At 43.6% G+C, this 13,837-nt stretch overlaps 1 protein-coding gene across 3 annotated transcripts in view; it reads left to right on the forward strand.

Moving 5' to 3' along the window:
- Window positions 1-13,837, forward strand: part of Adck1 (aarF domain containing kinase 1) — a 166,337-nt gene that overhangs the window by 86,547 nt on the left and 65,953 nt on the right. For 2 of the 3 annotated variants that reach the window (XM_075698334.1, XM_075698335.1), the window contains exons 5-6: window positions 7,929-8,090; window positions 12,582-12,740. In XM_075698334.1, the coding sequence (XP_075554449.1) occupies window positions 7,929-8,090; window positions 12,582-12,740 (321 nt within the window). The remainder of the gene's footprint in view (window positions 1-7,928; window positions 8,091-12,581; window positions 12,741-13,837) is intronic. The other variant, XM_075698336.1, reaches the window with a different exon arrangement.

Consider the following 13,837-nt stretch of genomic DNA (forward strand, 5'->3'; position numbering starts at 1 on the left):
GATCATGCGTGGCGCCGCTGTGCACGCGAAATGCCATCTGGCAAAACCTCATAGTCCAGTTCGCCAATATGTCGGAAGATCTTGTAGGGTTCGAAATAGTGTCTCAATAGTTTCTCACTGAGTCCTCGTCGGTGTATCGGGGTCCAAACTCAAATATGGTCGCCGGGCTGGTACTTGACGTAGCATCGTCAGAAGTTGTAGTGTCGGCTGTTGGTACACTGCTGGTTGTTGATCCATAGTCAGGCAAGCTGTCGGGCTTCTTCGGTGTGCTGGAGATAGGTGGTGACGTCGAGATTCTCTTCATCGGTGACGTGCGGCAGCATGGCGTTGAGAGTCCTGCCATAAACGAGCTTGAACGGCGGGATCTGGGTTGTTTCTTGCAGCGCCATGTTGTCCTGTGCTGTGCGATAACATTTGTTAGGCAGTGAAACATGGTCGCCCGATAAAGATAAACAAGTACACATGCAAGTGTCTTCAATCACACATTTACCTGGCATAAGTGATATTGTCTTCTTCATTTCACTTTCAACTCAACTAGTCCCAAAACCACTAAACAATGGAAGATGATACACGACTACAATAAGGCCAACTTTGGCGCAATTAACAGAGAATTAACCTCATTTCTAGACGACTTCCTTTCTGATTTTAATAACCGTTCAGTCCAAACTAACTGGAACTTCTTCGTTGCTAAAGTAAACGAACTAACCAGCAAGCTTATACCGACTTTCAAAACTTTTCGAAATCCACAAGCGCCCTGGTATGGTCGCTATATCAGGCACCTTGCCAACTGAAAGAAATGTTTGTTTTTTTCACTTGGCTAAAAGCTCACCCACCGAATCGAGGTGGGCTACTTAAAATTAGCATTTGATACTTACATAACTGCATTAAAGGTTGCTAAGCATAAATTTTTGTCTACCACTCTTTCGTCAATACTAACAAATAACATTAAAAAATTTTGAAGAACTATCAATCCTCCATCTAGTGACCACATCGCCTTGGATGACCCTTCGGGTTCCCATCTTCCACGCAAGCAATGTGCTACTCTGTTAAACGATACCTTCGTCATAAACTTTTCCACCAAGTGTTCTACCTACCACACTTGAATATGACCATATACAAATGCCTCCAATTATTGTTGAAATGTCTGGTGTCCTAAAACTAGTTAATTCACTCGGTATTAACTCTTCTGCCGGCTATGACTCAATTAACACAATTCCTAAAAAGTACTAATGCTGTTAGTTCACTTATTCTTACAAAGATTTTTCAGCAGTCCATAGATACGTCCACACTACCTAAAGACTATCGTGAAGGTGATTCCCCTAAATAAGTCAGGTAACAAAAATTCACCAAGTAACTACCGTCTCATTTCATTGAATAGTACATGTTGCAAACTACTTGAACTTATAATTTTTTCTAACCTTGTTAAATTCCTCGAGTATAATTCATTTTTCACCCCAGCTCAGCACGGATTCTGCAAAACTTTCTCATGTGAAACACAACTGGCTTCATTCCCTCATGAGCTACATCAAAATTTAGATCGCTCTTTTGCCGACTACATTTTCTTAGATTTCTCTAAAGCATTTGACAAGGTTTGCCAGACTTCTCCTGTACAAATAAAATAAACTAAATCTAGATCCTAACCTTCTAATGGTGATGAAGCTCTAAGTTAGCACTTAGTTTGTTACAGTTAATGGTTTTACGGTGGAATCTCGATGATACGATCACGGCTAATACGAAATATCGGATGGTACGAATTTTTCTGTGCTCCCGGCCGAGCTCTCTTACTTTGCAACGTGCTAGAGAACAATTGTTACGAATCAATTTTCGACGCGCGTCGGTTGATACGAAAATTACCGAAGACACTGGAAATTCTAAAGTGTGCTTGGCAAAAGTCAGACGCTGTTGCCGTCTACGTTCCGCATCCCTGGCTTTGCTGTTCGGTGAAATAGCCAGTCGGTGCTGCCGTCTGCACTCCAATTCATTCGCTTTGGTGTACGGCGATATCGCCTGTCGCTGCTGCCGCTTTCGTTCTGCTTCCCTGCCTTTGGTACACGGCGATCTAATCAGTCGCTGTTGTCGTTTCTGTTCTGCCTCCCTTGCTTTCGCATCTGGTGACATGTTCAGTCGTCGCATGCGCATTCACTCCTTGTTCTTCTGGCGTTGGGTGTTGGGGGAATCCGGCGTCCTCTGCCGCTTCCCCGAACCGCTTGGCGCGGAATCACTGGGCCGCTTCGGAGCCATGCGTCTCGCTCGACTGCAACGAGACGTCGGCGAAAGAGCGGCGGCAGTGGCGGTGCAGCATAGGTGCAGCTGCCACCGCCGACGCGCGCGCGCTCGTTCTACCGATACTGTGTGACGTCACGGTTGCTATGCGCAGCTGCGCCCCCCCACTGGCGCGCCGGTTGCTAAGGAGGGGAGGAGGTTGCGCCGCTGCGCGGAGGAGAGGCCACAGTTGGCACGATTCCAGCGCACGGACGGACGCGACTGCGAGCATGAAAGGCTTTCGCCTTAATAAACGCCGCCCCACCGACGGCCGCAAAAGCAACAGCGCGCAGTCGCGCGATTTCTCACTTTCTCTTTTGGTGCGGAGGCGCGGACGCGGCGCCGTAAAAGCGCGGAGGCCGTGACTGGGCGCGAAGAGTTTGAAGCGGTGGCGTTTTTGTTGCTTTTGTGCTTTTTCCTTTGTTTTGCATTTCAATTCCCGTTCTGCTGTTGGCAAGCGCGACAGCATTACTTGTTTTCTCAATGAATTTTCGTTTCAGTTTGATGTAATAATGATATCTGAAACTTGGTTTCAAAGCAGCTACGATGTTCGACTGGAAGGCTATACCTCATTTTACATGAACCGTCAGAATAGGCGAGGAGGCGGTGTCACCCTTCATGCTAAAAATAATTGTGATTATGAAATGGTGCCAGAATTTTCATTCATAAGTCATGACTACGAAATGCTAACTGTAAAAAACACCAAGAGGGTGTTGTCAGTAATGTACCGCCCTCTGAATAGCAGTATCAAGAATTTTTTATGTAGCTTTAGTAAACTTTTGGAATTCTGCTTAGTCGAAAATGTACATTTTGTCTCGGGAGGTGATTTCAACGTAAATATTTTGGAAAATAATAAGTATGTACACGATATAAACAGCCTACTACTTTCATTTGTCTTTACTAATCTGATTACTAAACCAACCAGGGTTACTCCTTCCACTTCATGTGCCCTCAACTTTCTCATTACAAATAGTACACCTGTATGTACTACAGGTACAATTTCCTATGATATTAGTGATCATTGCCTAGTTATTGTAGTGTATTCTATGAGTAACAAACAACACAACGAATTACTTACTTATCAACACATTTCTAATGACACACTGGATGTATTTAGTGAGGCTGTAATCACGCACGACTGGAATTCTGTGTTAAGAAAAAAGCACGTAAACGAAGCATATAACAAGTTTCTTGAAGCTTTTGTACGCATTTACATTGCACATTTTCCATTCAGACAAGTCAGATGTTCAAAAAAAGATACGAAAACCGTGAATCACAAACGAGCATGTCAAGCTGATAAAAAGCAAAAACTGCCTTTATCATGCTTTCCTGCACTCGAGATCAGAAATTAAACTTACGGAATTTAAGCGAGAAAGAAATAGATTGAATAAAATACCAAGGTAAGCAAAAATAGATTACTATCAACGTGTTTTTTCTGAAATTAAGAAGAAGTGTCTGGATGTGGTTTTAAAAGTAATAAATAGCGTCTTAGGTCGTGAAACTAAAAGAAAAGTACCCAAATCGATAACTGATAATTGTGAACTTAGTGGTAAAGCGCTGGCTGACCACTTTAATACTCATTTTGTGAACGCAAGCATAGCGTACAGCCATGACCCCCGAGTTGCTTATTCACTGAATAATAGTATTGCTAATACTATAATTATGGAACCAACAAATGAACATGAGGTGTTTACAATAATAATAAACTTAAATAACAGCAAAGCATTAGGTACCAATAAATTACAAATCAAGCCAATAAAATATGTTATGGAACACTTGCCCTTCGCTCGTGCATTGGTTAACATATTCAATTTAGCAATAGAGTCGGCTACTTTCCCAGATCGTATGAGACGAGCTAGAATATTGGTGTTGTTCAAACATGGTGATGTAAATAATGTCTCCAATTACCGGCCAGTATCTGTACCACCAATTTTTTCCAAAGCACTAGAAAAAATTATTTCTACACGCCTAACAAAATTTCTAGACAAACATGATACAAGAAACAAGAAATTCGTAATTTGGCTTAGAAAGGGAAGGTCTACGGAAACAGCTCTTTTATCCTTGAAAGAAAGTATTGTGTTAGCTATAGACGATGAGGAACTTCGCCCTCAGGATTTTCATTGACTTCAACAAGGCGTTTCATTGCCTAAATCATGACATTCTTATATCTAAAGTTTCTATGTATGGAGTTTGCGGCGGTCCCCTCACCTTGATGAAGCCATACTTGAAAAATAGGACTTCATGTGTACGTATCGATAATGTCCAATCTTCTTTCTTGTCAATTAAAAACGGGGTGCCTGAAGGGCGTGTTTTGGGCCCACTATTTTGACTTATAAATTAATGACTTAGTAAATATTGATGCTACAGTTGATTTCTTTGTATATGCAGATAGCACTTTAGTCTTTACTAGAAAGAATGCGAACAAACTAATTATTAGGTGTAATGTGCTGCTACGTAATCCGTCTGAGTGGTCAACGTTAAATGGAATCAGAATTAATCCGGCTAAGATGAAAGCTGTTCTTTTTAGAGCAAGAAATAGAATTTTTAAACTGGAAGATTCAATAACTTCTTTAGATAAAATGATTGAGCTATTTAACGAACATAAAATATTTGGCATAGCTTTTCCTTGTCATCTAAATTGGGATGCTCATTTTAATCAACTTCACAGTAAATTTTCCGTAGTAGCCGGGGTGCTGGCTCGCTGTACAGCTCTTCATGCCGGTAAAAACCATGCTACAAATTTATCATGCATTGGTTACCTCCCAATTTAATTATTGTAGCTTAGTATGGGGGACCACAGCACAATTAAACATGAATAAAATAATTATATTACATAAGGCGCTCCTCCGGCACATTGCCAGTACTAATCCCCTATCGACGACAAAAACTTTGTAAGAAAAATACCAAGTTATATGGGTAGACCGCTATTATGAATATCACGTTTTACAAATGTTTTATTTTGCAAAAGAAGAGTTAAGGAATTGGCTTACACCCATAGCGCCCTTGCAGCACCATAAAATACCAGCACATCTAAGAAACCCTGATCCTTGGTATGTACCATGTTTTCGCTCTGAATACAAATTACAATCCATTAAACACAATTTACAAAAAGAATCCTTAATAATTACGCTTACACTACTAATATTTCTTGCAGGGAATTGAAGATGTGTATTGTTCACATGTAAACATATATATTTCATGTATAACAATTCTAATAGTGTGGTGCCCTATGATGGTTTTTTTTTCTTTGATCTTATCATTTCTGTTTGAATGTTGTCTGTTTCTGTATCGCAAGACAGTTATCCTTTCAATAGGCTTATATTTGAAAATGTTACAATTGTTTTTGTGGGGGTTGAACTGCTTTTGAACTGTTTGATGTTACAAAGTACTCCCTGTTATCGCCCTGCCATGTACAACGCCTCTTGGGTCCAGTCAAGCTGCTTATGGCAGCTTTTAGCCATGGAGGACATTTCTAATGTATGCTAGAAGAATTAATAAAGTTGAAGTTGAAGTTGGAGATGCGTAATTTAAAATTGTGGTTTTAGACTCGCTGACTATTATCGTGGCCAGTGTGGAAACCATTGCGAGAGCAATAGCCGATTCCTCAGCCACCTCGGCTCTGTTGGTTTTAATAGATCCGCTGACCTTAAGATCTCCCTCCGAGTTCACTACAACCAGGAACTTCTTTTTTGTGACACAGCAGCTAACATTATACAGAAAAAAAAGTCTTGTATTCTAGCATTGTGTTTTATTCATATTAATCTCTGCATTTTGTTTACTTTCTATGTTCCACATTTTCTTTTGTACCACTCCCCTCTATAATGCCTCTGGCCCAGAGGGTATGATAAATAAATAAATAAATAAACATTCTGAAATGTATAGTAACGTTTTCTCCCAGCCCATATGCCAACACAATGAATGATGGGCAATGCGACTGTTTGTGAATTGCCGACGATGTGACCATTCAGCTATGATCTTGCCGCCTTGTACCTGTATCATGCAAGAAGCCCTATCACAGGGATGTGATCGTGGAGCAAGTTGTTGCACTGTTGCTCATCAAGGCGTTTCCATTGCTAAAGGCATACTCGACATGACTCATGGGAATGCAGAAGTCCTTCTCACAAACTTCAGCAACAAACACCGTCACATCCAAAAGGGCAGCATGATTGCGTACTCCGATAACGTCATCCAAGTAAAACATTGTTTCACTCTACAAGAAATGACTCTCATGTCCTTGACACCTTTGTTTGTTGATGTCAGCCCCACGAGCGGCAGCACCTATTGGAGCTGCTACACCAGTTCGAAGGTTGCTTTTTGGCTACGTCAAAGGTCAAATGAACACCACTGACCAAGCAGTGTATAATCACAGATGATGCTACGTGGCCGATTTGGCAAAGTCCTTACCATGTAGCTCCAAAGGAACGTGAAGATTCAAAAGCAAGTGAAGAAGACACTCGAGGATGATGTGATACAGCCTTTGAAAAGTCCCTGAGCATCACCTGTGGTCTTAGTCAAAAAGAAAGATCACAGTTTGTGATTCTGCATCGATTACTGCAAATTAAACTAGGTCACAAAAAAAGACATCTACCTGCTGGCACAGTAAGGTGCATGAAACAATCACTTACAATAATATGCATTTGCAAATGCATTTATTGTAAGTGGTTGTTTCATGCACCTTACTGTTTTTATGTTGACGGGGTGGCTTTGGTTCACGTTTTTTTATCATAAGTGTTATATGTTCTATAGACGTGCTCTCTTGACTAGATCGCGCAGATCTGTGGGTATTTAAGCAGGTGGTTCTTCAAAAATAAAACCAGTTGTTAGAAAGCGCTCGTCCTTGTGTTGCTCCTATTCTTCGTCCCTGTTTGTTTGTGCACAAAAAGTTTTAAGATGAATCCTCGACCAGTTCCGTTTTGTACACTCCCGGTGACAAAGTATGGGGCTGGATACCGATACACCGTTGTGGACTTTCCGAAAAACTGCTAAGACGGTACTTTGGGCTGTCCACAGTCATCCACCGCCTGAGCGATGTGAATTACGAGGTCATTCCTGACAGTGACAATAGCTCCAGTCGCCGTAAGCACTTACCTGAAGTGGTGCATGTGGTACGAATAAAGGCTTACCTGTCGAACTTTTTTTTTTTCGTTTGCTGTTGTTTGCTCTGTGCTGTTGTACACTGCCCTCATATGCTTAAGTTGCACATTGGAATGATGCTTTCTTCGGAGAGACGCAAATGCTGCACCTATACTCCGATGAAAAAGAGGACAGTGTGAGTGTGCATGAGTGTTTTTGTCGAGGCGCAATGAAGAAAAAGTCATAGTTGCGCCTAGTATTAAGAAAGTGACCTGCCGCTGTGCCTCCTGAATAGTGCTCTACAACCCTGTTCTTTTCTTTTATGTTGCGACAATATACAAAAAACTTTTGTTTAAGCACATGATGTCTAAGACTGGCCATTGCCAAGTGGTCTCGTTATCACACCTATCGCTATCATGATTGGCACGGAAAAAGCCTTTCAGTAAGGGAATGCTCTAATGGTGTTTTTGTAAATAGGGGCCTTGATTTTTTCTTATCATCTCCTGCACTGTGCATAGTGCTATTCTGTCCTCTTAACTGTGGCCCCCCCTCCCCCCCCCCTTGTTCTTGCTCTCTCGTGGACTGTAAGACAGCCAGAGGAAGTGTTCTCCACTTTCTCAGAGCAGCCCATCGGGGCTGCATCCCTGGCTCAGGTCCACCATGCCACCCTGCGTTCCTCTGGTGAGACGGTGGCTGTCAAAGTGCAACACCCTTCTGTGCTGGGAAACTCTCTCGTCGATATGGCCACGATGGAGGTAGGTATGCCTACAAACATGTTTTCAGTTCAGTTCAGTTTATTTTCCTTAAAGACCCCCAGTTTCAGAGGTATTACATAAGGGGTGGGTACAAGATTCGAATTTACACTCGTTCAAGTAACATAAGCGCGCATATATGTACACATGCATAGTACACATATTCAAGTATATGCACACATGTATACACACACATTAACGCCTGCATATGTACACATACATACATACACGCATGTAAATACAAACAACATGTACTGTATAAGGAAAAATCAAGTACCACATAGTTGGAGATGGTCAGTGAGCTGTTGTATGTTCAGTATGAGAAACTGTGCTACTGTATTTACTCTAATTTCACTGAATGATTCTAAGCCAAGCCCTGAAGTATGGAAGGTCAGAAAAAGAAAAAAAAAAACATTTCTTAAATGCAAGTCGACCAAAATAATTGTAAAGGACTACAGCCCCAAAATGTAAATGACTATATTTATTTAAATATATGTCGACCTTTTTTTTTCGAAACTGTTAAGCAAAATGAGCTATTGACCTATATAGTAAATTTCTGTTAATTAAACTTCAATTAATACAATCCTGAACGAAGGTCCTGGCTTGTGTTCATGCATTTCTATGAGCCAGAACTTGCATTATTTCAGTCCTAAAAATGACCTTCGCCCGATAATTCACACTTGATGAAACGGCATGCATGCTCCTGACCCCTGTGGTGGCCGCAATGGCGACCCCTTTAGCGGGAGCATCTGTCTCGGTCACGGAGTAAGACATTTAGGAGGTGAAACTCCCGTCAGCGTGAGCGAGCGCGGGCGACCAGATAAGGTCACAATTGTTGTATGCGCCGACGGGGCCGTATACAGTGGCGGCGCCATGCGGCGCGTCGTAGAAGCTGCAGCGAAAAAAAAAAGATGCAGCGCCCGGGCAGGCTGCTCCGGCGCGCACTTAGTGGCGGTAATTTCTTTCCAGGCCGCCAGGCGCTGCCAGCACGATAACAGCTCCGCGGGCTTGTGACCTTTTCTGGTCGCCGCAAACAGCGGAGTTTCCTCTCCTAAATGTTCCTTGCTCCGTGGTCTCGGCGCAGCTCAGAGGACTATGAACATGCATATTTCTTGTCAAAAACTCCTATTTCCAGCCTGCCCTGGAAATATTTTCAAGCAATAACCGTAGCTCACCATGTCTGATTACATTTACCTGATTCTAATGCAAGCCTCTCTCTATTCTTTTTTTTTTCTTTCAAGAAAATTGGGCACAACATTGCCATCTATAAAACCCAAGACTGCCTTCATGGCATTTCTATGCTTTACCACATAATGGATATATTGAGGGGAACATGATGGAAGGAAACCAGTCGCCATGGTGCAACACATATAAGAAGACCCTTGCCCATTTTTCTCGCTATAAAATCGGGTGCATGTTAGATTGCTACTTTGTTTGGAAGCTTTAAAGTTATCTCTAGGTTAGTTTTCTGCATTTGACACATAAAAATCAGGTGAGTGTTTGATTGTGGGGCAAGTTAGAATCGGGCAAATACTGCCAAATAAATCAATGGTGTGCTCCAACGTTTTCTCTACATCTTGTTTAATTTGACTTGCCGGATAATTCCATTGATTTCGAAGGTCCCATCAGGGTTGAATTAACCGACGTCGACTGTGTTCCAAGTACAAAGCTAGCAATAGCACCGAGCTAATAGAGTTTCTTTGTCATGTTTCCTGTAAGGTCAGTCTGGGGATTGTCGAGACTGGCTGTAAGAAATGCCGCATATCCAACACACTCGATGGCCCAGAGGGTGAGGTTGTTTGAGGTCCTGAGGACCCTTGCGAAGCATTCCATGAGGACTTCTCCATTATTTCCGACGAGGATGCAGCTTGTGGTATTGACTAGCGAGATTTAGTAGCAAAGCTTACATTTTTCTAAAAATATGTTGGTCGACTTAGGTATCTTCAAATTATTATTTTTTAAAATTTCTTGTGAGTTTAATATATAGGGATCAACCTATATTCGTGTTCCACCTATATTCGAGTAAAAATTTGGTAAATAAAACATTTGGTATACCACCATGTTACTGTGGTGAAAATGTTTGTACCACCACGGCGATTCTGCAACCATGCTGTCACATGCAGTGACATACCTTGTTTAGTAGGCAGAACACAAGACTCATAATCACATAAGGATCAAGGAAGTTCCGAAACACAGGCTGTGTTCCTAAGTGACAGTCCTTAGTTGAATGCCAGTTTGCACTTCTTTCACATATAATAGAAACGTTCTGCACTTTTCAGGCAGAATGTGGCATTAGACCACAGCATATTATCATTTCACTGCAGTCAGCTCATTCATTAGTTTTGCTAATAGCAAAACGGCACCATTTACATTTGCATGCATGCTGGCACCTGCCTATCTATACTAACGTGGCGACAGTGCTGCCACCTATAGATCGGCCTCGCAGCCATTAGCTAGCTGGCCAAATCATCTACGACATCCTCAGTATGGCGTATTACTCCATGCCAGAGATCGTGGAGGCTCATGTCTGTGCCTGATGAATCCAGTGAACCTACTAAACGTTCAGCTTGCACATGATCCAAAGAGCGATACAAACGAGGCAACATTAACTGTATGTCTTCTGAATGAGTCAGCTGCTCTATCAAAAGTATGGGTTATCAACACGCTCAATTGTATTTCTTTCTGTTAGGCTTTACTGTGTTGCTACATGTGTTGTATGTTAGTGGCCAAGCAGAAAGCTTTTCATCATTATCATCATCATCATCATCATCCTATTTCATGACCACTGCAGGACAAAGGCCTCTCCCTGCGATCTTCAATTGCCCCTGTCCATCAACCAATTCTAACTGGTGCCCATGAATTTCCTGATTTCATCACCCCACCTCATCTACACTTCCCTTCTCTTGGCACCCATTTCGTAACCCCGGTGGTCCACCGGTTATCTAACCTACGCATTACATGATCTGCCTAGCTTCGTTTCTTTCTCTTACTGTCTACAGTGAAACCTCATTAAACCATAGTTGGCCGGAGCTCGGAAAAAGTACGTACTAAACGGTAGTACTGTTTAACCGAAATAGCATGAGATCGCCCACTTACCTGTCGAAAACGGAACTCAGAGAGAGTGCGATGAAAGGGAAAAAAAACATGCAGTATTTATTCACTTCGCGTGACAAAAGTGTTATTTTCGTTTTATGCCGCGGCGGCCTAGCACAACGACAGCGGCCTCAAACTTACTGACGCTGCGTGCCAGTTTCTCAGCCAGTCCCCTCTTCTTGGCAAACACTCGCATGGCAGTTTCCTCATTGGCGTTAGTGTTCTCTGTGCACACGGGCAGTAGTGCTGCAGAAGTCCCGGGGCACCTTTTTCATTGCCGGGTGCCATAGTTCGAAATACTTTTCGTTTGGAATAGTTGCGTTATCGCGCCTCTGTTCTCGTCGCGACGATTGCATTCATGAGGCTGACGTGACACCCAGCTTCTGCCTCTGTTGGGCCTGAATCGCCCGTGCTGTCGCTTTCTGTGTCGTCCTCATCAGTGTCGCTAGTCGACACTTCGGCAACAACAGAGGCAACGATGGCGAAAAGTCAAACCTCGTAGCCGACATCTCTACGCGGTTGCAGCAGCGCTGCTGAGCTACTTCTTCGCATTTCAAATGCCACACGCTGTAGTCAACAGCAGATCCCTGTCACGTGCCAGCACTGACTTTGTGTCATGTTTGATAGCACGGAAGATGTGTAATTTTTCTTCTGTGCTGTGCACCCGGCATCTTTTTTATCCAAGCTTCGGAACGACGCGAGTCCTCGCTTGCATGATGCCACAGCACACCATAGAATAAAGAACCAACTGGCGCTCTCCGGCACGGCGTCGAAATAATGTTGATGTTGATGTGGCTTCACGCGTAAACGCACAGGGCTCTTGGAGGCCGTTGTTTCGATCTCTGAGGCTTGTTGTTTTGCCGGGCCGTCCGATAGAGACAACACACCACCGTGTTTGCGCGACGAAAAGTGGAAACGCTACGTTTTAACCGATGTGTACGCAATGAGCTGGTACGGTTTATGCGGATACAAGACACATTATGTTCAATAGTCGCTGAGTCGGGGATTTGACTTTACTACTTTTAAAATGAAACTACTGTTTAAGTGGGTACGGTTTAACGAGGTTTTACTGTATTGGAATATTGGCTATCCCCGTTTGCTCTCTGATCCACACTGCTCTCTTTCTGTCTCTTAACGTTACACCTAACATTCTTTGTTCCATTGCTCTTTGTGCAGTTGTTAAATTGTTCTCAAGCTTCTTTGTCAGTTTTTAGAAACTAGTTTTTAAAAACTAGCTTTTAGAAACTAATACTTTGGAAACAAGTTGAAAGAATCATGGCGAAAGTGCAAGAAAACATGCAGTTTGATAATACCTAGTTTGCAGATATGCATAGGAATCTTTAGCCGAAATTTAGTGTGAGACAGTCGTGTGCATCTTGTCTTTCTCTTGTTCTCTCGCAGCTGCTGGTGAACATTGTGGCCAAGATCTTCCCAGAGTTCTCGCTCATGTGGCTGGCAGAGGAGACCAAGCGCAACCTTCCTCTGGAGTTGGACTTTGTCAACGAGGCACACAACACGGAGCGAGTTCGTCGCATGTTCTCCCACTTCCCCTGGCTCGAGGTAGGTCTCCGACCTTTGGTGGCTGAAGTGCTAACGCCGTGAGCAGGAGTTTCCAAACTTGGTTCAACAAACACCACTTCAGGGTTAAAGGGCAACTCCGGCGTTTTTTACCATATTAAGATACAGTGAAACCTCGTTAAACCGTAGTTGGCCGGAGCTCGGGAAAGGTACGTACTAAACGGTAGTACTGTTTAACCGAATAGCATGAGATCGCCCACTTACCTGTCGAAAACGGAACTCAGAGAGAGTGCGATGAAAGGGGAAGAAACATGCAGTATTTATTCACTCCGCGCGACAAAATCGTTATTTTCGTTTGATGCCGCGGCGGCCTAGCATGCCGACAACAGCGGCCTCAAACTTACTGAAGCTGCATGCCAGCTTTTCAGCCAGCCCCCTCTTCTCGGCAAACACTCGCATGGCAGATTCCTCGTTGGCGTTACGTATTCACCATGCACGTGCGCAGTAGTGCTGCAGAAGTCCCGGGGGCGCCTTTTTCATTACGGGTGCCGGAGTTTGGAATAATTTTCATTTGGAATAGAGTTACGTTATCGTGCCCCTATTGTCGTCGCGACGATTGCATTCATGAGGCTGACGCAACGCGCAGCTTATGCCACTGTCGGGCCTGAATCGCCCGTGCTATCGCTTTCCGTGTCGTCCTCGTCACTGTCGCTAGTCGACACTTCGGCAACAACAGAGGCAACGATGGCGAAAAGTCGAACCTCGTAGCCGACATATCTTCGCGGTCGCAGCAGCGCTGCCGAGCAACTTCTTCGCATTCCGAATGCCACACACTGTAGTCAACAGCAGATCCCTGTTGCGTGTCAGCGCCGACTTCTTCGTGTCACGTTCGATAGCATGGACGATGTCTAATTTTTCTTCTATGCTGAGCACCCGGCGTCTTTTTTATCCAAGCTTCGGAACGACGCGAGTCCTCGCTTGCACGAACGCTCTCTGGCACCACGTCGAAATGATGTTGATGTTGATGTGGCTTCACGCGTAAACGCACAGGGCGCTTGGAGGCCGTTCCGATCTCTGAGGCGTGTTGTTCTGCCGGGCCGCCCGATGGAGACGGCGCAGCGCCGTGTTTGCGCGACGAA

Source organism: Dermacentor variabilis, chromosome 7 (assembly GCF_050947875.1).
Source record: "Dermacentor variabilis isolate Ectoservices chromosome 7, ASM5094787v1, whole genome shotgun sequence".
Lineage (NCBI taxonomy): Eukaryota > Metazoa > Arthropoda > Arachnida > Ixodida > Ixodidae > Dermacentor > Dermacentor variabilis.